The sequence below is a fragment of the Cynoglossus semilaevis genome, chromosome 3, assembly GCF_000523025.1.
Source record: "Cynoglossus semilaevis isolate Cse_v1.0 chromosome 3, Cse_v1.0, whole genome shotgun sequence".
Classification (NCBI taxonomy): Eukaryota; Metazoa; Chordata; class Actinopteri; order Pleuronectiformes; family Cynoglossidae; genus Cynoglossus; species Cynoglossus semilaevis.
The window spans coordinates 4,262,546-4,289,440 of NC_024309.1; the positions used below are offsets into that span (position 1 = coordinate 4,262,546).

Sequence of the window (26,895 nt, forward strand, 5' to 3'; positions counted from 1 at the left end):
GACACATTAGGTTAAAGATGTTAATCAACCGTTGTCCTTTACTCTGACTCCAAATATCCTGATCGAATCTTCAGAATTGTCACAGTCTGTTTGTACAGTAAGGGTTCTATCTGAGTGTTGTTTAAATGATTAAACCAGGTCTCCCTTTGTAAAGAGAGATCACACCTCAGTGGTAAAATAATATATAATAATAAATAATATAATATATAAGTAATGCTGCCAGTTCAAAGTTTAATAACCAAAAAAAAGACAACTTCACAAACAATAAACATCACCTCGCCTCTTAAATAGACCTCCAGTGTTCATTTGTAAGTGGATGGAAAAAAGAAAAAAAAATTCCCATCACAATATTCCTCCTGGGAGTTAGCAAGTTTTGGTTCGCTGTCCAAATGATTAATCTTTCACATTATTTCACGGAGAGACTGGTGGTGTAAGACCACAACACTACCTGTGGACCCAATTACTCCACTGACAGCAGCATCAGAGCGGCTCTCTGACTTATGGGAGTGTGAGGATGGTAAACTCAGTGTTGTATCAACACTATTGAGTCCGAGAGTGTTTCTTGATAAACTAAAAGAACGAGAGAGATTTCCTCTTAACGTGACTATCCACGACTACATCATTCATTCACGTCGTCCTCTACACCTCAGAGTGAAACAACTGTGATCAGTGTTTGATCTGCCACACCTGCCCTCATCACATAAACAACTAACAATTTCTAAGAGGCCTCTTAACGGCAGGTGCAGGTCAAATTGCCTGTCTGATTATTGTCACATCAAGTGCATTATAGCCACATTAGCATTCAGATGCAGACGAGGCAGGTGGGGGCACAACATTGATTGTCGTGTCTAGCCTGCGAGGTGGCGTTAACTGCACTGCTGAATGCTGATGAATGTGGGGCAACAGCCTGAAATTTGGAGCTCAACACTGAGGTCGTGCACTCAGCAAATAAAAATAAATAAATAAATAAACCCCCCAAAAAACGAACAACATAATAAAAAGTCTAAACGGTGACATTGACTAAACGGTGACATTGACTAAAAGGTGACGTGTCTTTTTGGGGCAAACTATGAAACTGAGACCAACGAGGTTTGAGCCATAACTAAAACATGTTGTTCTCAAATTAGCTTTTTGACTTTATTTATTCATTTTAATCTTTCTATTTGTTATATATATTTCCTGGATTGTTGCTGAACTTAATGCACAATTGTTTCTTCATTTCTGGATTTCCAACTTTTCACTTTTCAATTTTAACTTTCAGCTTTTTCCAAATCAGCTTCTTTAAATATCTAATCTATTTTTCTACAACTTTGAGATATTTTAGACTTAGTAATGTCTGCTTAGCTTTAGGTTTTCCTGTTCTCACTTTTGGTTATTTTTTAAATAAATTTTGGACACAGGTTTTTTTCCCCCATTTCAGCTTTTGTTGTTTTTACCTACTGTATGTAGCTATATTAGCTATTGCTAAACTAATTTGACTTGTATTTCGATTAATACAATTTTCTCATCTATATTTCCAACTTCTCCTTCTTTTCCTGGCAAATTGTGGCTCTTTTTTATTTTTCATCGTTTGTTTTTTTTTTTTTCTGGACAGTTTCTGGGCTGATAGGTGATAAATTATGACATTTTGTTTTAATAAGGAAAAGTTTAAGTAAAAACTGCAGTGTGAATTATAGAAATCAACTTGGTCTGTGTGGAATAGATTTACAAAAGATTTAGATTTTACAAAAGTATTAGTGAAGCACTACTAGTATTACTACTACTACTACTACTACTACTACTGTTGGGACTTCTATACTACACACAACCATATCTGTGGCCTTGAACGTATTACGTAAACAGACCCAGACAGTTGGTGGCGTAATTAATCATGCTTGTATGTCTCCTGCAAACAGCTTCAAACACACAGTGATGTGTTCACGGTGCTATGGCCCTACAACACATACACATAGTGGAAAAATGGGTGGAAAAGGCGGGGCGGGGGACCGGGGGAGGTTCTATTGTGGAGAACTCAGATGGGTTTAAACCAGAATCTACAGGTTCAGGTTCTATGTTACAGTCTCATAAACCCGAGGGACACCCCACATCATTTTATTTATTAATTAATTTTTTTACAACCAAATACCACAGTTGTCCATGTCCATGTCCATGGGCTGTGTGTATTTTGGACATGTTTGCTGTTGTTGGCAACCTCAGATGTGAACAGGTGTGAGTCGGGGTTGGGGGATGAATGAAAAGATGACACAGATTAATGACTCTGGTCTGCAGCGGGCCATTATATCGAAGGCCACTGCTGCCCACTGTGGGTGGGTGCTGGTGGTTGTGGACCTTGACATGGCCGGCAGCTAAAAATAACCACAGAGAATAAACAGGCTGCTGCTGCGGTTTGTTTCCTCCGTTTTATTGACAAACACGCACGTACGCGGACAGATGCAATCGCACACATATTTGTACGTGATGTATCACAGCGCACTCACAGATTTGGTGGCCTCTCATGTAGAGTCCATAACTTTTAAGTCCACTTGATAGTAGATGACACCTCTGGGAATTATAAAATATAAAGCTGCGGCGCAGAAAGAGGACGGTGGGTAGGTCTGCGTTTTACTCTGACTGCCTCCCCCCTCCCCTCACTCCCCTCACTCCCCTCACTCCCCTATGAAGCCTTTCTTGTCTCTCCAAACATCCAAATCTGTCGCAGCTCTCTATTAATAGAAAAGTGCTGTGCATTGATTGAATGCTTATTATTGTAATTTGAATGAATGTGACTTTTGCCCTCCTCCCCCTGCAGGAGCACACAGAAAATTACAGTCCTTTTCTCCTCTCTTTCTCTCCATCTCCTCCACCACCACAGAAAACTCACAATAACAAGTTAGCCCACGAATTATGTGTTGCACTTTGTCACTTTTTATGTCCGTCATGGGCAGATGACCGTGATGAGGATGATGACGATGTGCTGACATCATCAGAAGCAGGAGTTGAAGACTCCACGTGTGTCAAGACGGTTTTTTTTTTTTTGAATGATGGATGTATTTTATCATCGCCTGGAAGTGGAAGGGAGCAGCAGTCAGTGATGGCTCTGAGACAGGACAGCTGGGGGGATCAGTCCACTCTGTGTTGCTCTGGTACTGATGAGAGACTGAAGACTGTGGTACCAAACAGTTTTATTCTGCAGGGCTGAGGATTTTACCTTCATCTGTCTTTATGCTTCCACAGATTTCTTCTATATAACAATAAACCCTGAAGAACCAATGGCAGAATTTTCAAAGTTGAAAAATAACTGGGAAAAACTTTAGACAATGTCTTTGTTTCTGCTGCTGCAACTCACTATGATTTAAACATATAATTATACACATGAGTCTAATTTATAAAACACCCCTGTGATTGACACCACAGAGGAAATAATCAGAAATATGTCATTATCTATGAGGTTATTAAATAAAATGTCTTTCTATCTGGGCCTGTAGACAAAAAGTCTCCTCTGAAAAAAAATAGAATATTTTACCCCTGAAACTTAAATCACACAGTCTCTGTCTTGGTCCACAGTAAAATGACGTAATCATCATGAGGTCTGGTGAAACTGCGGTCGTTTTTCTGCAGAATTCTAAGAGTTGTGTTCGGTACCAAAAACACTCTGTACTTCACTGACAGAACACAGTAGTCTCTGTGCAGCGCGGTGGTGGTAACGTCCTGCTGTTTTCAAAGTAGAAGTGATACTGAACAGTAACAAATGCCAGTCTATTGCTCCAGAGCTGGAGATTTAAAAAAGAAATAAATATATATAAAAAAAAGAACACACTTCTTGGAGACGAAAACCAATACAGCGACAGACATAAACAAAGAAAGGCTTCAGCAGAGAAAAAATAAGTTTATTTGGAATGAACCATGTCGGGATCCAGACCTTAATCCTGCTGCAGCCTTCAGCAGCCTGTGCACTGGAAATGCCCTCAATATCTGATTTGGAAAACTCTGGATGGGCAACAATTCTCCATGTTGACAAACTTCTACCCCGGGAGTGTGAATGGTGTTAGATTTTTCAGATTACTTTCAATTGAAAAGCATAGATTTTAGATTAGATTAGATCTCTTAAGTTTGAAACAAACAAACAAACAACCCTGTACTCATGCTGGCCATTATTGGGGGTTAGGGTTAGTTTATCTTGTCCAGGGCCCAGGCCTGCAGTATCTACAGTACTGCAAGTCATAAATAAGGATTGTTAATAGTAACTTTTTTTTCAAGTACCATTACTGAATATGTAATTAAAAACAGTGACTGCCACTCCCTTGCACTGCACCAGTACAGTAGCGTTGTTACAGTTAATTGCTTTACAAGGAATACTGCAGGAAATTTAGTTTATTTTGTGTAATGTAGAATGTGTCTGCAGTCATCATCCAGTCGTCAGTGTTGAGTCTGTAACAAGACTCAGAAAAACACAGACACCATGAGGTTAATTGAATGAACAGCTGATTTAATAACTGTCACAGAACAGCAGGCAGCAGGCTAACTCTGGAGTCATACTGGCCCCTCGGCCCAAACACTTGTTTTGGCACGAGGCTACACCATGGGTTGCTATGGCAACGGCCCACACATGCTCACATGCCTACGTTGTGCACAGGAATTTAAAATACACACAAACACATACACAACCTTAAAAACGGTGATCACCCTGAAGACCACCATCACAAGACAGAAAATCATCCATCTTCTGTCTGTCCACAGTATGAGCCTGTGTATCAACACGTTTCTGTATGCTGAGTTTGTAATTATAGATATCAGGCTGTTAACCAGAGTTACACACCCACGTGGATGGATGTGGGCTGGACTCAACTCCCCAGTGGAGCCATGCAGTATCGAGCTGGAAGCATCTAGTGCACAATGTATCAGATTACGACACACAACAGACGAACCAGTAGCGAACGACCCCGCTCTGCTGATTGCTGTGCGTCAACATCATTCTACGCCTGTCCCTCACACGTCCTCGCATTCCTTTGGACGATGACCGGTGGAATGGGACATAGTCAGTTACCCCGAATCATTTTTTATTACCACATCCCGAGTAATTAGGAAATGCAGCGTCAGCACTTTTCTATGTCATCGGAGAAATCATTTGCATCAGTCAACTCAGGGTCAGAGGGACGCTAAAAACTCTGTACGTAAAGTGCTGCCAAATTAATGTCACAGGTGGAGCCAAGGGTTCAAGGGAAACTATTCTGCAAGTCTGCAGACCCCGGCTTCGTCTCATTGGTAAAGACACTGTGTCGTTAAAAAACAGAAGGATCAAATCTCCTCCTGATCGTGTAGAAGTTTGCCCTTGCTCAACTCTCCGTACTAAAATCAAATTCAAACAAAGACATAAATTATTCACTCATTCATCTTCTGATGCGTAATCCGTTTCAGGGTCATGGGGAACAGGAGCTAATCCCAGCAGTCACCAGGGAGGGGTACACCCTGGACAGATTAGCAGTCCCACACACTGTATAGGCACAAACAACACAACGTCTATTGTAAGGATTGCTACGAACTTTTTTTTCCTCTATAAATGGAATCATAATTTTACAAAACTGCATCAAACTCACAGTTAAAAACTGAATTCTTCAAAGATAATTGAGTGAAAAGTTTTCATTTTCTCACAGGTGTCCATTCACTTAAAAAAATGTCAGAAAGGAATGGCATGGCCTTTAGTGAGCTTCTCAACCCCAGTACAGAGTTGGAGAGTCAGAGTGAAGACATCGTGGCAAAGTCTTGACCTTCACATTACCGTGTCCACACAGTTGAGACACAGTATACGTACATGCAGAGGCCCCCTTTTAGTCAATGCAGCCGTATTGATCACTTGTCACTGCAGGAAGGAACACGGCAGAGAAATCAATTACACATATGCACTGTATAATCAAATTTCTGGAAAAGTGCTTGGCTAAGGGGAAATGTTCAATTGACACATAAGCTCTACAGGGAAATATCATTGCTGTATTGAGCACTGTTCATGTGAACTTTTAGAGAGGGGAAGACGGAGGCAGAGGGAGAGAGAGAGGGAGAGAGGGAGCCACTGGTATAGGTAACGATCTGGGGGATAATAAGGGATACATAATTTAATATCTCTATTTATTCATTTAAAGCCACAGGGTCGGGAGATCATTACATATTGATGGCTAAGAGAAGTTGGGTTTGATTACTACTTGAAGGAGGCATGAGGTGTATCTGCCAGGCTTCATCAGTGACCTACTGCTGATGGCTCCGCCACCTGGACGAGACTGAAAGGAACAGGCCGTGGTCTCGTCTTCTGCAGATCAGGTTGCCCACTGCAGGGTGAAATGGAGCATCACATACAGTTAGACTTGGCTGTTGCACTGGTAATGGTCAGTATGAACCTGAGTGTGAGAGGGAGGGGAGTAAGGACTGGAACTTTTTTATTAAGGAGTCAACCTTTGAGGATTAAATAGAAACAATCTGTCGTCTTTATTGCCATCGTAAGTCCAGGACCCGTGACTTAACACGAACTAATGCCTCAACCGTAAAAACCTGGGCTTTGACTTCTCTCCTGTTTTTATTCCGTTTCCTTAGCCTCGTGATTTGAACCATCGGACTAAACCTGGACCAATCTTTAGAGACTTTGACTCTGATCAAAACCTTAATATAAAACTTTGAAATTTGAACCTATGGACACTCGAACATTATGCTACCAATGGTAAAAGGGCCAAGCTGGTAACTGGGGGATTGCTGGTTCAAAAACCTCCCCAGTCTGCAGCATAATAGAAAGTGAAACCAATCACTCCTGGGTTTGATTCCCAGAGATACAACATATCTAGTGTCTCCCAGGGGCAAATGATGTGGTCTGTACCAGTATGATATTTATAACGCCAATTGCTGCCTTTGTGAACAGTCGGCTCAGGTTGCATTGCACTAGCAATAATAATTTCAGCATGCTCAGTTGGAAAAAAACACCAGTTTTTCTGATTGTCCCATTCAGTTTAAATACAGTGACATATCTGATCCTCATTAGTGGGCTTCAAGGTGAGATTATTATATTTATATTATTTTATATTATTTAAAAAAATGTTGCATTAACAGTAAACTCTCCTTTATATATATATACTCTCATATATTTAATATGTAAATTATGAGGATGATTAAGATCTGGCTACTTGTCTGCATCAGTAACTGCACCATAAAATAACTATTAAAATGTAAATATCTACTCTGAGAGGATGAACACTACCAGTCGCTCGGTTCTGAGATTTATCAAGTGTCCTGCATTTTTTTTCCCATCTTTATGATTTGGTGCAGGCTCAGTGGTCCCTCTGCCTGCTCCTGCTTCTGCTCCATCTCCTGCTCCTGCCCCTGCTCCTCCTTCAGTAGTGTACAGCGGGACACTCTGCAGTTCGCTTATCCCGTTCCCTCCCGTCGCCTTTTACGCGCACGACGTCTGCAGCCACAGTGATTCAGTGGAGCCCGTCTCCTCCGCACGCTCCCAGCTTTTGGATGAAGACTCTTTCAACAACACTGTTTCGATGGCGAAACAAAGCCGGTTCCGCTGTCTGTTCTCATTTTAAAGGACGACATATTTTTCCTTCTCTGATCTTATTTCTTTTTCCGCACACGACTCGTTTTTTTTAACACAATGTGGGACGCGCGTTCTCTGCGCAGCGCCCGGGGAGTGCTCCCTTCTCCAGCCGTGGCCGCTTGACTGAACCGGGTATCCCGGCTCGTTTTTCCATCCGCTGCTCCCCGAGGAACAAGAGGAGTTTGCATGCAAACGGTGGTTTATCTCGACAAGGTAGGGCTATTTCGTTTTCTGGATGATGGTGTATTTTCATGTTGTCAGTACTTTGAGCGCAGTGGAGAAGATGCCAGGACAAATAATGGACTGAGTTACACGGGGGTGCAGGAATATGAAGGCATCACAATCTTACTGGAAACATTAAAATGTTCCAAATGTAACAGGTAGCAGTTTATTGATACTTGAGTATAATCTACAGCTCAGTTGATGACTTTAATGCTGGTTAAGGCTCCTGATCTACTCATATACGTTCAGTTTGGAAAAATAAATGTGTTCCAAGTATTTAGGTGGTAAATATAAACTGTTGCATTCAGGAACAATCTCACAGCGCGGACATTATAGTTTTACTACAATGATTTAATGCTTTAAATAATATTTTTTTCTTATTAATCCTTGATTATTTATATTGGTATGAGCCATCATTTATTTATAATTAAAATAATAACTATTGGTATGAGCCATCATTTATTTATATTTAAAATAATAACAATACACAGACTTAATATTTGTGATCAAATGGAACTATAATGATTAAACCTGGCAAGTGAAAGATATTTGGCAAACAGCAGCAGACCAGGACTTGGCTGCTCCACTCAGTCTTATAATCTATAACTGAATTTTAAGGCTTCCTTCATTCCATTTGCTTACTGACTCGCCTCTGAGACCCATTTTGACCGATGGGCTGCACAGAAACTAGTGCTCCAGCAGGAGTTCACTGCCTCACTGCCACAGCCAGAGCAGAGCTGGACTGGAATGGAGAGCGAGGCAAGGCAAAGCAAAGCAGCCATATTGACTGTTAAAACAAAGTGATTGATTCTGCCTAACACCTTTGTAGAAATGTGACGACAGGATCAATAACGCCACAGCAGATGTTTCTGTATGAGCGCACCGACGGGCACACAGATGATGCTGAATTAAGATGATTTTTAAAATTAACTTTAAATTGTTTTGTTGGGGGATTTATGTTCTATATCCTGTTGTAAATTAAAAAATCTGTTCTGTTTTCTCAGCCATGGAGGGACTTGTATAAAGAGGACCCGACATAACTCAACATTTTTGGCCTTTTGTTTTTGCCATTTTTTATTTTCGTCTCATCACAATATCACCCCAAGACACGTCTCCCCGTCCGTCAGCATGGCTGAGAAGCTGGAACCAGAAGGGCTCAAGCCCCCCAACATCAAAAGTGCTCCATCACTGCCCCCGGAGCCCATAGACATCATTCGCACCAAAGCACGCTCTCGTAGGGTCCGTCTTAACGTTGGCGGTCTGAACCACGAGGTGCTGTGGAGGACCCTGGATCGTCTGCCCAGGACCCGTCTGGGCAAGCTTCGAGACTGCAACACCCACGAATCCCTGATGGAAGTGTGTGACGACTACAGTTTGAACGAAAACGAGTACTTCTTTGACCGGCACCCCGGTGCTTTCACTTCTATTCTGAACTTCTACCGCACCGGTAAGTTACACATGATGGAGGAGATGTGCGCCCTTTCCTTTGGCCAGGAGCTGGACTACTGGGGGATTGATGAGATCTACCTGGAGTCCTGCTGCCAGGCACGTTACCACCAGAAGAAGGAGCAGATGAATGAAGAGCTACGGAGGGAGGCAGAGACGATGAGGGACCGGGAAGGAGAGGGAGAGTTTGATAACACCTGCTGCCCAGACAAACGGAAGAAGCTGTGGGATCTCCTGGAGAAGCCCAGCTCCTCTGTGGCTGCCAAGGTAGGAGAGTGAAACTGGTGGTGTGATGACACTGCCCCCATCTCACATTCTCTGTTCTCACATTCAAAGCTGAATCACTGAATCATACCACAGTACATGCGAGCTCATTGGAGTCTGCCTCTAACTTGGGAATATAATTACAAGCTCATCAATTTGGAAATTAGACAGATGTGTAGTGTACTCTCAGCAGGTACAATCTGGTTTCCGTCACTCTCGTGTCCGTGATGAATTAATTACAGAGCAACGTGTTGTCTCTGGATAACGATTTGTGTGCGTCTGTCAGAGACGGAGACGAAGATAAGGAGTTACAGCCGTTATGTACGGTACACACAGTGTACCAGCCGTAGAACTACTACAGTTCACTTTACACTCCGTTTGCATTGATGCAATAATTGCTAGGTACGTCAGCTACTGTTGTTTTTTTCTGTGCTGCGACAAAGTGCGACACGGTGAACCTGGTCTTTTAACGGCAAAGTCTTAAACAGAGATACGGCACTCGGTTATTTTTGGAGGATAAAGTAAACATTGATATTAGGGTGACGTTCTCCACCTGTGAAATCATCAAGATTGGAAGTTAAAGCACGTAAGATGTGTTTTAGTAACAGTTTTGTTTTTGTTGGGTTTTTTTTTTTTGGTAATTGGTCTGTGTTTATGTGTCTCTTTAGGGATTGTGCAGAAAACCTTCTCACACGGAGGAAATAACAGTCAGCAACAAACTCTACAGTGAAAAGCCAAATAGTCTGCATTTTGTTTAAGCAATAACTCAAAACTGGCTTTTTCTTAAACACTTTGGTCTCGTGCCGGTCGGTGCATTAGGACTGGCAAAAAGCAATCGACATGTTAGCTCATTAGCTTGTTGAATCCACCGGATTTACTGGCAACACAGTGTTGGAATGGTTTGAAATAAAATGAACTTTTCAGACATTACGGTGGTATATTTGTGCAACAGAGATAACTTTTACGATTGCCTTCTGCTGCAGCAGAACGACAATGATATTGTCTGTTCCATTCCCAGATTTTAAAGTCAGAGTTGGGAGTCGTTTGCTGGAAGTGGCCATCTGACTGCCCTCCAAGGTCATAGTTTTCCTCAGCCTGTTGCCACTCCTAGTTAAAAACAAATATGCACACTTGTTCAAAATAGCTAAATTAGAATGTGTGTGTTTATTTATTTATTTATTTGGTGTTTAATAGTAAAATCATACTCGCTTGTCTATCGATCACCTGCTGTGATCTTTTCACGCCCCGGCCTGCAGAAATAAGAAATGATTTTAATCCAGAAGTCTGAACTTTTATCTCTATATTTTCACACATATGATCAAAAGTAACAGCCTTACTGATTGACAGACACTAGAACCAGCAGTGTTGTTGTTAATACACTAATAATACACTTTGCTTCCGGTCTTTGTGTTGTTGCAGTCTTATTATACTCATTATCACATGAGAAAAAGCTTCAGAAGTCATATAATTATGTTGTCACGTCTTCCAATGATGACATCCCTCTCTCCCTCTCTCTCTCTAACCTTCCTCTTCCTCCTCCACTACTACCTCTAACTCATCTCCTTCCTGCTCTGACTCAGTCCACAATTAGGCAGGTCAACCTTGATGAAATCCAATCGCTGGTCGTTTACATGGGGTCTCCAGTATCCTGATCTCATCTCTGGGCAGTGCAGAGCAGGGCTGGTTAGGATTATATTCCATGTTAGATGATCATAAACACAGCGACCTATGTGTGTGTGTGTGTGCGCGCGCTTGTGCCTGTTTCCCTGTTGTATTGTATGTATTGATGCTGCAGTGTTGATCCTCGGCTGATACAGAGGATGTTTTCTATTTATTTAGAACTCACTTTCCAGAAGATCTGAAAATTCCAGTCCCTTCTGTTAAATTTATAGCAATTTTGAATTTAAAAGTCATTTTCGGATTTACACTCATTCACAGTGATTTGCCATTATCTGTCCCTGCTGCTTTTGCATGCAGTGTTTCCCGGGAACAACTACTGACATGTGATTGACAACGATCCTGTCTCAGCTGGATAATTGTTTCCAGCCTCCTCGGGGAAGCTGTGTACCACATTAGTCAATTTAAAGAGGCTGCCAATAACTAATCAAAGGCCAATCAGGTGGCGACAGTGGGTTGGTTTCATACCCATGTTATATTTGAAAGGATTTACCTTCTGGTTTCTCTGCCTCCTTCTACTGATACTACATATTGCTGACCTGTTCACTATGTAACGTGGGGGAAAGCTTGTAAAACCTTAAAGGGAAAATCCCAATGAAATTCCAATTGCACTGACATTTTGCTGAGTGCTCCACAACAGGAACGAGAACGTGACTCTTAATGGCTGTGTGATCACATCCAAGGTTATCCACAGCTGAAAGCACATTTGGAACTAGACTGCAGGCTCTGCACCGTTCTCAGATAGCTGCTCCCAGAGGTTGGGGAAGCCTTTAATGGGACATTTACTGTGCAGCAAGAAACCCTTAAAAGCCCTGGACAAAGGGGATTCCATTAGTGTATGACTGTGCTATTATACAGTATAAAAAAAGCAACTGGAGATGTCTTCAAATTCAATAACAAATTAATTCTGTACCTTCTTTCTTTTTCCTTTCTCTCTCTTTTTTTATTAAAAATAAGGCAGCACGTCAGCCTGCCAACTTTATGACGCACCTCAGCTTGGAGAAGACTGACCTCTTTAAAGTAGTCATTTGAGCTTCAGCAACAAGAGAGAGGTTGCTTTCAAAGTGAAAGCCCACCTTTGCAGAGTGAAAGAAAATTTAAAAAAAGAGGTCAGACATCGCATTGCAAGAAAAAGGAAAAAATATTTTTGGACAAAACAGCCAAGAGGTTTTAGAGTAAGTCCCAAGTTACAGAAGATACAGAGTTGGTGGAGAAGATAGTGACAGAGGGTCGAGCCCTTGGAGAATGATGTAAGAAGTGCGGTCGTGTAACTAAGTTACGCACTGGGATGCTGAGCTGTGTCTTTGGAAACCTTTTTCAATGAATAATAAATGATATGGTCAAAACAGAGAAGACACAGGCTAATGCAGTGGTCGCTCTGTGTTACTGCCAGCCTTTAGGTCAAAGAAGAAATTGGGTGTTATGCTTGGTTCGTCTCAGGTGGGGAAGAAAGAGGAGCTTCATGTTACAACATGGTCTTACAAGCTCTTATTCTGTACAGCAGCAGTGGCAAAAGTCAGCAAGAGCCCAGAGCAAATTAACCTACATTTTTCTTTAAGTTTGCTTTTGAAATTTAGTTCCTTGTCGCCTTTCACAGCTCACAAAACTCCCTTGTCCTCTACAGTTAGACACAAGACTAATATATGAATAGCCTTAGTTGAACAGTGATGAAAAAAATAAAAATGGAAGCAAAAGGTATGAGGAGGTAAAAGTTAACCTGAATACTGTAGTAAATAACCCTTAAAGCCACATATTGTTGAACATGCTATAGCTAAATTAGCTGAAAGATACGTAGCTGAGAGATTGTGCAGAAACATTTAGAGGTTAAAAAAACCATGTTAGCCTAATACAGGATGGGAAAATACAACAAAACAAAAAACAAAACTATTTGTTTTAGAAATAGAAATACAAAGAAACGGTTGCCTTAAAATAAGTTTTTATAGTCAACATAGCTAGTCCAGAAATAGTTAAAATAGACAAACACAAAGCAAAATAACTAAACATATTCCACAAAAAGCTAAAAGATGGCTAAGACATCAGAACTTTTCTTGAAAGGCAGCCGAACTAAAAGTTAACTAAAAACAGCAGGAAGTCATCTTCAAAGTAATAACTCCAAGTTTAGTTAAGAACAGATAAATGTCAACCTATTATTCCACAAAAGTAATGAAAATATATCAAAACAGCTAAGACTAATTTGCCATAATCACCCAAAAGAAAAAGAACTCTGTCTCTCTCATGTACTGAATGAGTCAGACTGTGTTTTTCACTGACTGTGTTTCTTTGTTACATAAAGGCGATGCTATTAGTTTTTTATGCCCTGCTACAGCGCGGAGCTCTGTAGTGTGCAAGAGCAGCATCTTTTTATTCTGATTAAAGCTGCTGGATAAGCTGCTCAGAATATTAACTAACACTGTTATATGAAATATTGAAGCTGGAGCAAAGCAATCACTACAGGACAGGAGCCGTACATTTTCTTTTTTTACTTCGAAGTCCAGCCAGTCGGCACTGAAAACAACGGCGAAGCATTTGAAAGATACCAGAGATTCACTGTGGCTTTTCTACATCTCTTCTCCTCTGCATTAGTCTTGTCCATCGCTGGCTCGCTGCTAATGTGAATGTGCACCATTACTCTCTGCTTTATCTAATAAGCCGCTGTAGCTGGTGGGAATGCTAAGCGATGGGCCTGTATGGGTGCAGACGGGTGCCGTTTGGTCCTCCCACGCATACAAGCAGCCAGAGTCAGTCCGACACAGACACTGTTGATGATGATAACACAATGAGGAAAAAGCTGGAGCACTATGAAGTACCAAACGACCCCACCAAATGTCAGTCTGCGGGAATGTCAGATTGGTCATAATCACTGGTGATTTAAAGCCATTTGATTTGCATTCTAAATAAAAATGACAAAAAAGTTAATACACACAACATTTTATACAGCTGAGAGTCTTCTGCAGAAGCTTGTTGCTAACTACGAGTATCAGAAAAAACATTCATATTTTGTTTTGAACCATAGAAAAGGTTTGTGAATGGAAGCCTGTTGGAGCCAATCCCAATAGAGTCGACCTGTCCACCATCAGGATAAACAGGCATTAACACTCACAATAACAGAATACCTCTGGTTAATCTAGCATCCAGTTAACCTTTCTAAAAAATATGCGCAATTTGAGACTGGAAAAAAAAAACCCAACTCACACTAGAAGAGAACACTGGGACAATGTCCAGATAGATCAAGAGTTGAACCAGCAAAGCAATGACCTTTAGGTAAGTAAAACACTTGTCGACTGCCAACTTTATGACACACCTCAGGACTCTCTGCCTCAGATCTCCTGTTAACATCAATAGAGTTCAAATTATTATTATTATTATTATTATCACCAATTATCCTCCTCGTGGCTGCTATCCCTTTTAATATTATAAGAAAATAAAGAATTATTTTCCGACTTTTCCGAGCACCTTCGGCGAATCCACTGTTCTAACAAAGAGTGAAATATGACTATATTGGGGACATGGAAAATGTCTGAAACTCTGAGTCAGCATCACGTCAAAAGTTCAGCACAGAATGATCCCCAGGGGTGAAATTCAAACAGCACATCATCTACCTTGTGTTTAATTATCCCCGTCTATCTGTGCATGATTTGTGGACTCTCCAGAAGGTTAAATCAATGCCCATTGACTTTTTTTTTATTAAAGAAATGTACTGAGTTTGTTAAGCTCATGGATTTTTGTTACTTTATGAGTTTTGGGTGAAAAGCCTGCCCTCTGGATGTCAACTTTGGACTGTGAAATCAGATCGTGTTTTCAATTGTTGTTTATTCTCAGCTTTCTAGGTTGTAATAACTCCAACCTGTAGGAGAAACTCCTTAAGTGAAAGATTTTTAAGGCTTGTAGAAGTTACTGCCATACTCCCTCCTTTTTTTAAAAGACTTTTAGCGAGTTATCAGGATGTATTATGGGAGAACAGTTCATCACAGAGCTGCAGAACACCTTCTACCCTCCTGCAGTCTCCTGGTTACATAAGCCTGCCACTAGACCTTTAATCAGTACAGACTAACATTTAGGCAGCAGGAGCACCCAAATCCTCTTTACCCCCCAATCATAATCAGATAAGAGAGAACCTCTCAGATTATGGTCCTTATAGTGCCTGTATGGGCAGCGTTCACAGCCTCAACCATCTGTATGTTCCAGGTGACACTTTAACCTCCTGTCCACCTTCATCGTTCTGTTCTCTCCACAAGTCAAAGACAGTAGAAAAGATTACTTTCAGTTTGAAATCAGTTTCATAAAGATTGCTGTCAGACCAGGGTCAGAGGTTTTAAGACATAACGGCTGAGAGGACACAGAAACTAAAGGCCGGAATTTACTCCAACTGTTTATCAATTTGGAAGATAAAGGCTTCCACTCACTACCAGGCAGAGGGTGCTATAAACATAGTTGGAACCCTATTCCATCATTTGATTTTAAGCTTCAACATTGTTGGTTATTTCATATATAATTGGCTGTTTAAGATAAGAGGGACATCTAGCACCTGAGAAGGATGGTATTCAGCACAGAGCACCTAGTGATTTCTGGCACTGTCCACCACTATTGAACTTTATGACACAGCTATATTTTTTATATATATGACTAGACATTGTGGCTTCACCTGTAAACTAATGTCTCAGTGGACACTCCAGGTACTGCAACCATAGAGGCAAAGAGGAAACTGTTTGCTATTGGTGTCTATATCCTAAATATCACTGAAGGCCTAAAAGAAGGTAGGGGATTTTCTTATATTAGATTACATCATTACATGCTCAGCTTGCACAGAAAACAGACAAGATATTTTGTACTGCAAGTTGTGAATAAATGTCTGTACTGTTCATGCGTATAGCCTAAAGGCACATTCCACCTGTAAACCCACAAGCTAGAAACTTTAAATCTAAGCTCCCAGAGAGTAATGCCTATAGATTCGAGCGGCTGCGAAGCTTTGTTTTAGAGTTTTTCAGCACTGGATAGCAGTTGATAACACTGGTCCACTCCTGCAGGAAGGCTTTCTCTGATCAGCCTGGAATTTGACAGAAAGCAGTTTCTGTGCTGCCTCTGCCTCGTTTCTAAACTGCAGCTTGTTTACACCCCACAAAAAAAAAATCCCATTTTATTGAACAATTACAGGCAGAGAGTTAGTCAGTTAGAGGAAGATGCACAACTCCCATACAGTTCTGATTTATACAGTTGCAAAAATATCAATAATTTTATAAAAAAATATATTAGTAAGTGTAGTGTGGGTGCTAATGCTGGAGTATATGTTACTGAATATTTTTGTGTTGTTTAAGTGGAGAACAATGGCAGTTTGCGCTGCTTTTCTGGCCCTTTAACATGAATTTCCTCATATGGACAGCAGACTGCACTTGTGTTGTCATCAGAGGACACAGTGCTTTCCACTGCGCATACTTTTGTTGGTGTTCTCAGAATATATGGTCATGTTACTAAGCAGCAAATACCAGCTTTCAAAACAGTGCCAAAGCACATTTGCGGGGATTAATGATGACAAATGGTGTTAACGTAACGCTTTTACAGCGTAATTTCACTTTTATAATCTTTATGAAAGTATCTCTGACAGCTGCAGGCGTGTGACTGGACATGTTTACATTCTGAGTGTGTGTTGCTGCATGTCTATTTGATTTCTGCTGACACTGTTGATGAACTACAAAAATAGAAATGTATGTGTGGTTACAATACACCCAGAGAACAATAAATCAACAATCCACAACATGGAGGCTATTTTTGATTTTAATTGCTCTGAAAATTGCACTTGAGAGGTTCCCTCCCACTGCTGAAAGGCTGACTGGACCTCATTTTGGTTTTACAGTAAAGGTATCCCAGGGACATATTCCGAACATGCAGGAAGTTAGGACACTGCAGTCTGTTAATGATGTCACCAAAGTGTTGTTTCCTCTGAGTTTTACACTCTTACATTACACAGATGTGAGGCAGAGGAAATCAGGCTGCTGACGGATCATTGTTTGCACCGTAGAACACATCCAGTCTCTCCTTCATTTTCCTTTTCTGAAATACTGTGCTGCTGCTTTTCATGGGGGATTTGCATGGAGAGGAATGTTTGTGTGGATACAGCTCAGTGGCACCGGTGTCTCACAAAATCCCAGCAGCCCGTCCCAGGGCTTGTTGTGCTTGACTTTGCACAAAGACATTAATGAATGAAAGACATCGCCGAGTGAATCTCACCAGGGGAAACTAAGCACAGTGGCACAGAACTTTGTTTTCTGCACTGTTTGTGTAATAGAGCAGGAGAGATGGGAGGCAGAAAACCACGATTCAGTGGAAGTTTAGTGCAATGAGAAAAACTTACTCCAGCACCAAGTCTAATATAAACAACACGGTCAGTACAAGCCCAGACTAATCAGAGGCCAGATGGTGTGAGAGGCCCGGTGGCTGGAGCCTCGTTACTAATGCTACTGTCATCCCCAGAAAACACCATCAGACCATAACAGTTAGCCTTCCAGGATGAAGTTAGGATTGTTTGTTTTTTTTAACATTGATTTATCTGCCAGCGATTTTCTCAATTCATCTTCTACTTCAGTAGAAGTTAAAAAACAGAGGAAAAACGCTGGTACCATCATGATGGCTCCCTGTGATGTCTGGAGGACGCTTGTTTTCTCTGAACAACACCACACTCTCACTGTAAGCATCCCTAGTTCATAACCCAATAAACAAAAGAAAAAAGGAGTGCATTTCCATTTTAAAAGCTGCTGAAACAATGTCAGTTTGTTTCCACAGTGACTAAGGCTGCAAACATTAGTCACTTACACCAATGACTAATTGTATTGTTTAATGAGATACCAAGTTTGGGGATAATGGGTTTACTCATTTTCGCAATTTCTTATTTCACACCTCGTGTCTGTGACGCCTGCAAAAACCACGAGAGATGTAAACTGGCACAACGCCCTGGGTCTGAGCTCGGTCAGAGTCGGGCATAAATCCCGTTGAAGGCTGGGAGTGGCTGTGGACCAGAAGCGAGTGGCGGTGCTGGTTGGCACCTCAGTTTGAGTGACGCTTTGAACGAGAGTGTAATGTTCTCCTTCCTCCTCCTGCTTCCTTCATCTCCTCCCTGTCTTCCTGTTCACTGCCCTCGTCGCTGCCTCTGGTCAGATTTGCTCACACTGTCTTTTGCAGTTTCTTTAACTTCGTCCCAAAAGGCTTCAGAAAAATGAGGCGAACAGAAAAATGTCTGGTAGAGAGCCATCATTCTAAACGTCGGAAACACCGGGTCTCTATTGTGTGTTTTGTGTGTATTTCACATGAAGATTGTGTATTTTCCCTAGCCCAGTGATTCCCAACCACTCGTGTGCTGTGAGAGTTCATCAGGTGGGCTGTGTTAAATTATCCAGTTTCACCTAGCTGGTCTAAAAACTATAATTTAATAACTGCAAAGATAGTGTTTTAATTTATCGATGCAACAATGAAAGGCAGAAAAGTGAAACGTTCTTCAACTCGGTGGCAGCAGGTGGCGATAAAAACCAAAACAAGAAATGCCTCAGAACTGTTCTTTGTGTTTGTCTTTCTTCAATTCCTGCAAGTATATCAGAGTCGTGTTCATCTAAACAGGCCAGGGTTTAATACTGAGGAAATAAATTGTGAATAATTGAAATCTTTTTAAAATGTAATTACACATACTATTGGAACTTTGTGTTTGATGGTGTTCCTTAGTTTTTCTAAGGTAAAATATGTACTGTGATTCAAAAGAGGTCGGGAAACACCGGTCTAGCCTCAACCCTTAACCTAACCCCCAGTACCACAGTGGCCATAGTTCTAATCCTAACTCCAAATTAAATTTCTCACTCAGTGGATACCTGCAGTTCTAATCCTAACTCCAAATTAAATTTTAGAACTCAAATTTAATTTCTCACTCAGTGGATACCTGTGGAGTACCACAATAATAGAATTGTTTGTCTATACCAGGTGAACACTCTCATTCTCTCTCTTTCTCCCTCTCTTACCCACACACTGTGAAGCTCACATTGGGGCTTCCACAATGTTACACACATTATGCACAAAGTACAGCACACTAACTGGAGTCCACACTCACACACACACACACTCCTCTCCCCGTGCTGCTGAGGCAGCTTTCTGCAGGTGCCACCACACCGTCAGGGCCATGATGTTGTCTCATGCTGTCTCTTTTTCAATATCCTTCTTTCCTTTTTCAATTTGAGCTTCAGAAAAAGTCAGCGTTTACAATTTCTACCCCTCTCCTCCATTTCCTCCTTGAACTTCAACTTCCTTTCATCTAACAGCTCGGTGTTTCCCACCACCTCCACCGACGGCCTCCCTCCAGCTTTCTTTGCAGAGGAGAATGCTGAATTGTGGTCCAGCTCACCCTTCCATCCTGGCGGCAGCGACGTGCGAGTGCATTGGTATTCATTACAGTGTTTTTTTTCATTCTGCTCTTTATCAATCATATTTGTGGTGTAGAAATGCCCAGAGCTTCGCTCCTTCAGGTGTGTCTGCTTCCAGCACACCACCACGACTGTACTGCAACATCATAAAATATGTACATACACTGAAGCACTTAAAAAAGCACCTGCATGAGAAATAAATGAAAATATGGGGGAACCCCAACGATCCAATAGGAATATCCTACGGATACCCGGAATTCTTCTTCTACATGGAAAAAAGACACTCCCAGGAGCTCTTGAAAGGAAAAAAAAGGCAAAGTGTAATCAACTTCATCTCGCTTGTTTCCTCTGAAATTCTGTGTTTGTGGAGTTTCCATGGTAACCGTGGTGACTTATTGACACCCAGGGAGCAATTCATCTCTATACAGGCTGTGTGAGCGGCAGAGCAGCTGGTACCTCAGCCCCCACAACCAAACCCCTGATGCAAATGTCTGGGAAAAGCTAGAGCTCCACCTGATCAACAGGGATCAGGTCTCACTAACGACATCCCTTTTACCAGAGAGGAGCCTTCAGAAGCATGTAGTTCCAGCTCTCTGTGTCATTTCCACTAAAATGGCTAAATACTTATCAATGACACGAGAGGCTAAGTTGCAACCGAGGGTGTAAACAGCAGCTGCTGCGATATGGTGACCATTAAAACACCTCTTACTTTAATTTCACCAAGAATCATATTTTAAAAGTTGTATTTCGCACCTTGTGTGTGTGCCTTTATCACGGTATCTTTCTTTCTAACACCTGGTACTTCTGGCCACATGGAATCTCCTGAGCATGTCTGAGAACATGCAAGAGGAAACAAAACGATAGATGGAGCAGATCAAGGATGGGTGGAGGGAAGAGTAGGAGCCACTGGCTGACTTACCTTGTGTATTCAGGGTGACAAGGGTTTCCAAAACTTCCAGGTCCCGGTCTTTTCCCATTTCCCCCCGGTTTTATCTGCCTCCCTGGACTGATTCCATTGTCATCCGCTGTCTTCCATCATGTGCTCCCGGTGTCACTGTGGACTCCAGTACCAGCTGTTAGCTGTCCCTCAGCATTCCTGAAAGTGACAGAAAAAATGATCACATCTTTGCTGTGTATGCACTGTGGGCTGATGGAGTTCCCCACTGCTGACCACTGTGTTTTTATTTATCAATAAACCTGAATCTGCTTCCATATGTTCCCACAGACACAGATTGTATTAAACCCTGTTGAGGCTCAGCTGAAGAGGGCAAAAAAATAAAGATACACAGATGTTTGTGATGTCTGCGTCGACTTAGCGTGACAAAGTAGCAGTACAGAATTTGAATATATGCATGATGTAAATACAGCTTCTAGCTCTATCTTTCTTTGTTTTTGTAAATAGTTTTGTTTTCTCACTCTAGTTATTTTCATTTCCGTTCACTCTCAGCATGAAGTGCAGAATTTATATTTAAAATAATGGCCTTAAAATTAGCTTCCCCTGTTTACAGACCTACAACCACCACTGATCTGAGAGCAAGTCATTTTACTCCTATATATTAGTCTTAATTTGAGCAAAATGGTTAAATCTGACAACATGAGTTATAGCAAAGCAAGTGAAGTTTTTAGATAAATACAGTAAAGTTTCAAACCTGTGCCTCTAATAAAAAAACAAACACTATAAGCTATAGCTGTAATTCTGGAAACAACCATTCTAAATAGTCGGATTTAAAACCACTTAAAATATGCAAACACGCAACATATTACTCACCACCATAACTATATATACACCAGCAGATTCTCAGTGCAAAACATGTCAAAGTTTTGTCGCTTGACTTTACTCATCTGAATTCGATAACTGAGTAGCGATCTGGACAAATAATTCATCTTTTGTTAATTTCAGTATAAAGCCATTCAGAAACTGCACATGGCAGAGAATAAAATTTTGGAGAGGAATGCCTCATCCCATCTGTGGCTGGTGAAATTATGAAGAACTGCTTTCATTATAAATGGGAAAATTCTCCGTCTGGTCAGAAGCAGAGTCAAACCAATAAATGAGGAAAAGGAACGAAACGAACGAAAAGTTCTGAGAAGTCCAGTTGCTTACAACTAAACTCTTAGTACATCACTCCCTGTCAATACTTGTGATGCATTTATGAACTGCAAACCTTTCCTTACACTTCAATTGACGGAAAATCTTTTTTTTTTTTTCAACATATCTGAGGTTTGGGGATCTGCCCTTGACTTTCGATCATTTTTTCCAGGATATAATTTGGACACTAGTCCAGAAAACACAAAGTAGGGGCAGAAATCTACAATGTTAATAACCCATATGCTAAAGTACACCATTGCTATAAGCCCTGCATAAAAAATGATCAAAAAATCCGACTTGTTTTGAAATGGAACTCTTTACTCAAACCTTTTACCCTGGCGAGAAGTAAATTAAAGAGCTGTAGGTTGTCGACTCATTTGCCGTTTCATTTCCTTTCTATTCAAGCTCGTCATGAAATTAGTGAATCAGTCAAACATATCAGTGAATGTGCCAACTGGAACTGTGAGTCGTGCCAGCTCAGGTCAGAGGAAGCCCTGAATACAGTCCTGTGACAGACTGATTGCACAATTGTAATCAGCTTAGAGTCATCGGCCGTACGATTTTGACCAGCGTGAGGTTGAATGAGGCCTGAGGCACTCACTGTGACCATGTGACCTTTTGTACTGGCAGGACACCAAGCAACGATCCTAAAGATCAGCATCTGACATACCTGAGCTGTCGCACCAACTTCCATTTTTACTTTGGTAAGTTGGTGCGTGCGTGTGTGTGCTGCAGTGAAGCCGCTAAGGTGTATGAAAAAGTGCTACCAGCGTGAGAGTTTTCAGAGTTTAAAAAAATAATGGTCTCTGTAGAAATCTGTCATCACACACATCACAGCACACATTTTCTTGCCGCGGCTCTCGTAACGGGTCACTGCCATCTCAGGAGGAATCAGTTCTCCATCGCTGCAGGATCAGAGAGTATTTGGACCGTCGAGTGTTGACATTTTACTGAGGCCTTGCCAATCGATAGGATGACTCTCAGATATTAACGGCTGAGCTGAAAGCCCACTTGTCTCATTTTATTGTAAAGTACAAGGTGTGTTGCTCTGTGCGAGATTCAAACACGGGGCGGAGGAGCTCTTTGTGGCTGCACTGCGTTTTCACCGTTGTATTCTGTTGATATTGGGCGAAGGCCGCACATAATGTGTATTTACGTCTGGAGTTTTACGTCTGGTCATATTTTTTTTTGTTTTGTTTGTTTGATGTTCTTCTTTTACAACACCCTCGGCTTGTGTTTTTATGCTTGTTTGCGATCCACATTCACTGACTCACTCTTAAGTTGACTCTCTTTATAACTATCTTTGATTATCCTCATCTCTCAGGTGGAAACTACTTCTCCACTTCTTCATGTCCTTCTGTGACCTTCAACATCTTTTACAGTTGCTTCCTCTTCTTCCTTCCTGTCTCCTTTCTTCTCTGTGTACACACTGTGTTTACATTATTAAAAGAAGATTAAGAAGATTGATAAAAAATCATTTAAAAGCTAAAAGAATATCTAAAACCTTTATTTTTTATTTTTAATTAAGCAAATTAAAACTTATGAGACTTTTTTGAAATAACGTAATTAATATGATGGAATAAAAAGGGTCATAATTATATAATTATTTTGTATCCTTTTGAAATTTATTTCATTAACTTCCATGTTTATCGTAGTGACCTATTTTGCCTAATTTTACAGGTACAGATTATATTTAACAAATAATATTTGATTAAATAAAAATAAATAAAATAAAAATGTCATTATCTACATTATTCTAGATTGAATATTCATTATTATAGTTGTGTCTTTTTTCTCCAAAAAATGCATTATTTTAAACTATTTTAGACTTCTGACTGTTAATTATTAATTATGATAATTATGTGATGATATATATTAGACGTTTGACTCGATCACAGTTGGATTTTAGGTTGGGGTAAAAACTGGCTTGTTTGCAGAAAACCTCACCAAATAAACAGAGAGTGGAAGTTCACTCCCAGTGTCCGACTGACCGAACACTGACACTGGCATCTGTTTCTGGCCTTTTCCCAACTAAGGATTTTTAAAGTACACTTGTTTTGCAATAAATTCCCCTTAAGAAGCATGACGGTATCCAAAGGCCAGGGAGCACTATTAAGTGTCCCCTGGTTTCTCCTCCTATTCGACATAATGAATAAGGTGTCTGAAGGCAAATAACAATTCTAATGTTGATAGATGACTGTTAATACAAAGAGAAGGAGCGCTGGCCTTTGTCACGTTTCCAGCTTTGCTCTCCTCGCCTGGTGTGAACCACTGCTCTGCCTGGGCCGGTTCCGTCTGCATCGCACTAATACGGCTTTAAAACTGCACTAATGGTGCCATAAGTGTCATCTTATGTCACACGTAGATCATCAGGAAGCTTAGAATAAAAATAAATAAAAGAAGTAATTTCTGCAGCACTTGGGTGCAAATGTAAAAAAAAACAAAAAAAACTAGTACCACCCAGCTGGTGTCACCACGTAAAAACCCACCTTCACAGAAGCTCAGGAGGAGTGTGTGTGTGATCAGGCAGAGAATTGAACTTATAAAATGGAGATGCGTTTTCTTCTCTCCTGTTTAGTCTCCGGCAGCAGATTAAGAGGCAACATATAGCTGCTTTGTGAATGGGTAGAGGCTAATGCGGATTATAATGTGGAGCATTAAATCGGTTAAGGCAGTGATTCATCCACCCTTGAATGCGTGATTCATCTCCTCTGTTATTACTTCAATATGCATTTATTCCCTTTCTTCACTTGTCACAGCGGATGAAACCCTGGCCTTTTAATCTATTTTTCTTTAAATTCTGCAACATATTATTCAAGGTGACCTTTTCAGGCTACATTGTCTGTGTGTGACATATGTAAAATGAAAAAAAAAACAAAAAACAAAAAACATTACTTTAAATTTTTATATTTCTGGTATTATGTTATTTATAACATTGTGGAGATATAATTTAACACAACACTATATTGTACTGTATACATGACGTATGTATACTCTTATGTACCACAGAGCAAAAGCCATATACATAAGGAGAGCTTTTTACAGTGGTATAAAAATGACACACATAGACGGGACGATAAGTCGCCATGGAGGCTGCAAAGAAATCTGTGATCTGCGGAAAATACCAAGGAGCAGGGTGACAAACTGGAGACTTTTTTTAAAAATTAAAAAATATAAATGCAAGCATATGCAGCTGCACAGCTTCATTTTTCAATTTTACTTCCCTCGGGAAAATATGAGAGAAGGGAACTGAGGGTTTGATGAGAAGGAAGTGAAAACTTTTTGGTGTATTTGTTACTTAAATTATACTGAAAATCTGCAGATTTGCAGTTTTGCAGGTACTAAAATGAATCTTTCACCTCATGTTTAGATCTATGGAGTTAATAAAGTTTAAACCCCAAATATTGTATGAATTACGTTTAACGTGGGTGTTTTTAATAAATGGAAATGTTCCCGCCTTAAATTAACCAGACCACTTATCTCTTCGTTTGCAGGAGAACAGGCCGTGGCGTCACTAAAGTTGTGAAATACATAAATTCTGGTGACACTGATTTACATCAAAAATCCTGGCACTTAATTGGCACAGTGTTAACTTTATATCCCCGCTCCCTGAGTGTTTAATTTTTATGATTCAGTCACACACCAGTGCAAACACAGACATCACGGGAGGATTATTCATCAGAGAAGATAAAAATAACTCGGTGTCGGTGTCATTACACACGGACAAGTTTATTTCTATGAGAAATCATGTCACTGTCAGACAGATGCTGAGAAAACAGTGTAATCAGACAGAAAGATCTATATTTACAGACTTTTTCTGGCACTTTATTTGACATTAAAACTGTTTTCTTTCTTACATTTATTCACCAGAGAGTCGCTCCATCTCTGTTTTTTATATTTACGACTTGCCCTTCAAATGTACAGGCTGTTGTTACCAATATATCAGAGGAGTGTGTGTAGAAAGACAGCACACACACACACCATAAACAAATGCATAAATATTAAAGTATTGCTTTGAAATATTTAGAATATTGACACTTCTTGATCGTGTTAGTGTCGTTCCCACGAGGCACACAAAAAATTCAACAAATAAATCTGGCCCCACAGTAAGGCTGAGTTTGTCTTGTCTGCACAGATTAACACTAAGGTCAGGATAAATAAATCCCACCTCCTTGTCTGGCTGACTGACTGACTGACTGACTCACAGGCCAACACACCCCCGACCTGACAGGCTGCCTTCCTTAATCCCGGCTGATGACTGTGGAGTCTAAGGACAGAAATTAACTGCCTGGTTACAGTGTCAACAGTGACGTCCCGACTCCCTGTCATCGCCCTAATCACAGAGCGACGATGGTGGTGAATCAATTAGCATCACTGGCATATTTCAGATTAACAGTAAACAGTACCAGAGGCAGGCTGGCTAATGAGGCCCTCTGTTTGACTGGTCTAACAGTTGGACGGGCAGCAGCTTAATCTGGAGGGCGAGGGTTACTAAGAGGCTACTGTGGATTTAACAATCTGGAAGATCTGGCTTCTGTCTGTCTCCGAGATTATTTTATTAGGGACTGTGTCAAAGTAGATACATGTTAAAGAATGAAATAAATAAATAAAGTGCTTTTTGGTCCTTTAATCACTGCAGTAGACAGTATTGGGAACAATCGACAACAAATTTTAGGACACTAAAATGTAAAACTATTTTCATGTTAATGTGACTGTCATTGAGCTTCACAGTGTAACAAAGGACATTTGTGTGAATTAAGGCAACAAAACCGTGAAATAAAAAGAATCAAACTGCAATCGGGAAGAAAATTATATATTTCCACCAAACGGTTAAGCTTGAGTCTTATATTAAAATGTCAGTACCACAATGCATTGCAATGCATCTAAATGCAGTTTGAGGTGGGATAAGCTGAACGTCTGTGGTGTCAATAATTACCGCCTTTTCATTCGTCCCCACAGCGCCTGGGATTGAAACGTGGACTGTACACAGCCTGCAGATCACATGATTGCACGTGTGTGTGCGTGTGTGTAAAGCATTTGATGCTTGTGTATGACTGTGTCAGAGTGCAAATGCAGCACACTGGAGCCAGCCATGTAGAACATTGCATGGGCAGTATCATGCAAAGTACAATCTCCATTCATTCTCCGGGTGTGGAGTACCATTCAGAGTGGATGTGAGGAAGAGTCTGCCTCGTAAATCTCACACACATTTCCCTCTGGTTCTTTGTCCTTTAGATTAAACATGA

The 26,895-nt window shown here is 40.8% G+C and overlaps 2 protein-coding genes across 3 annotated transcripts in view; one reads left to right on the plus strand and one right to left on the minus strand.

Annotated features, from left to right (window-relative positions):
* trpa1b (transient receptor potential cation channel, subfamily A, member 1b) overlaps positions 1 to 26,895 on the minus strand; it is a 90,936-nt gene that overhangs the window by 31,591 nt on the left and 32,450 nt on the right. The window contains exon 3 of the mRNA XM_017031466.2: positions 20,480 to 20,656. The gene's annotated coding sequence lies outside the window, so the exon portion shown is untranslated. The remainder of the gene's footprint in view (positions 1 to 20,479; positions 20,657 to 26,895) is intronic.
* kcnb2b (potassium voltage-gated channel subfamily B member 2b) overlaps positions 6,826 to 26,895 on the plus strand; it is a 79,180-nt gene continuing 59,110 nt past the window's right edge. The window contains exons 1-2 of one of the 2 annotated variants that reach the window (XM_008307619.3): positions 6,826 to 7,771; positions 8,785 to 9,493. In XM_008307619.3, coding sequence (XP_008305841.1) covers positions 8,909 to 9,493 — 585 coding nt within the window. In that variant the 5' untranslated portion in view covers positions 6,826 to 7,771; positions 8,785 to 8,908. Of the gene's footprint in view, positions 7,772 to 8,452; positions 9,494 to 26,895 lie in introns of those variants that run through there. The other variant, XM_025054470.1, reaches the window with a different exon arrangement.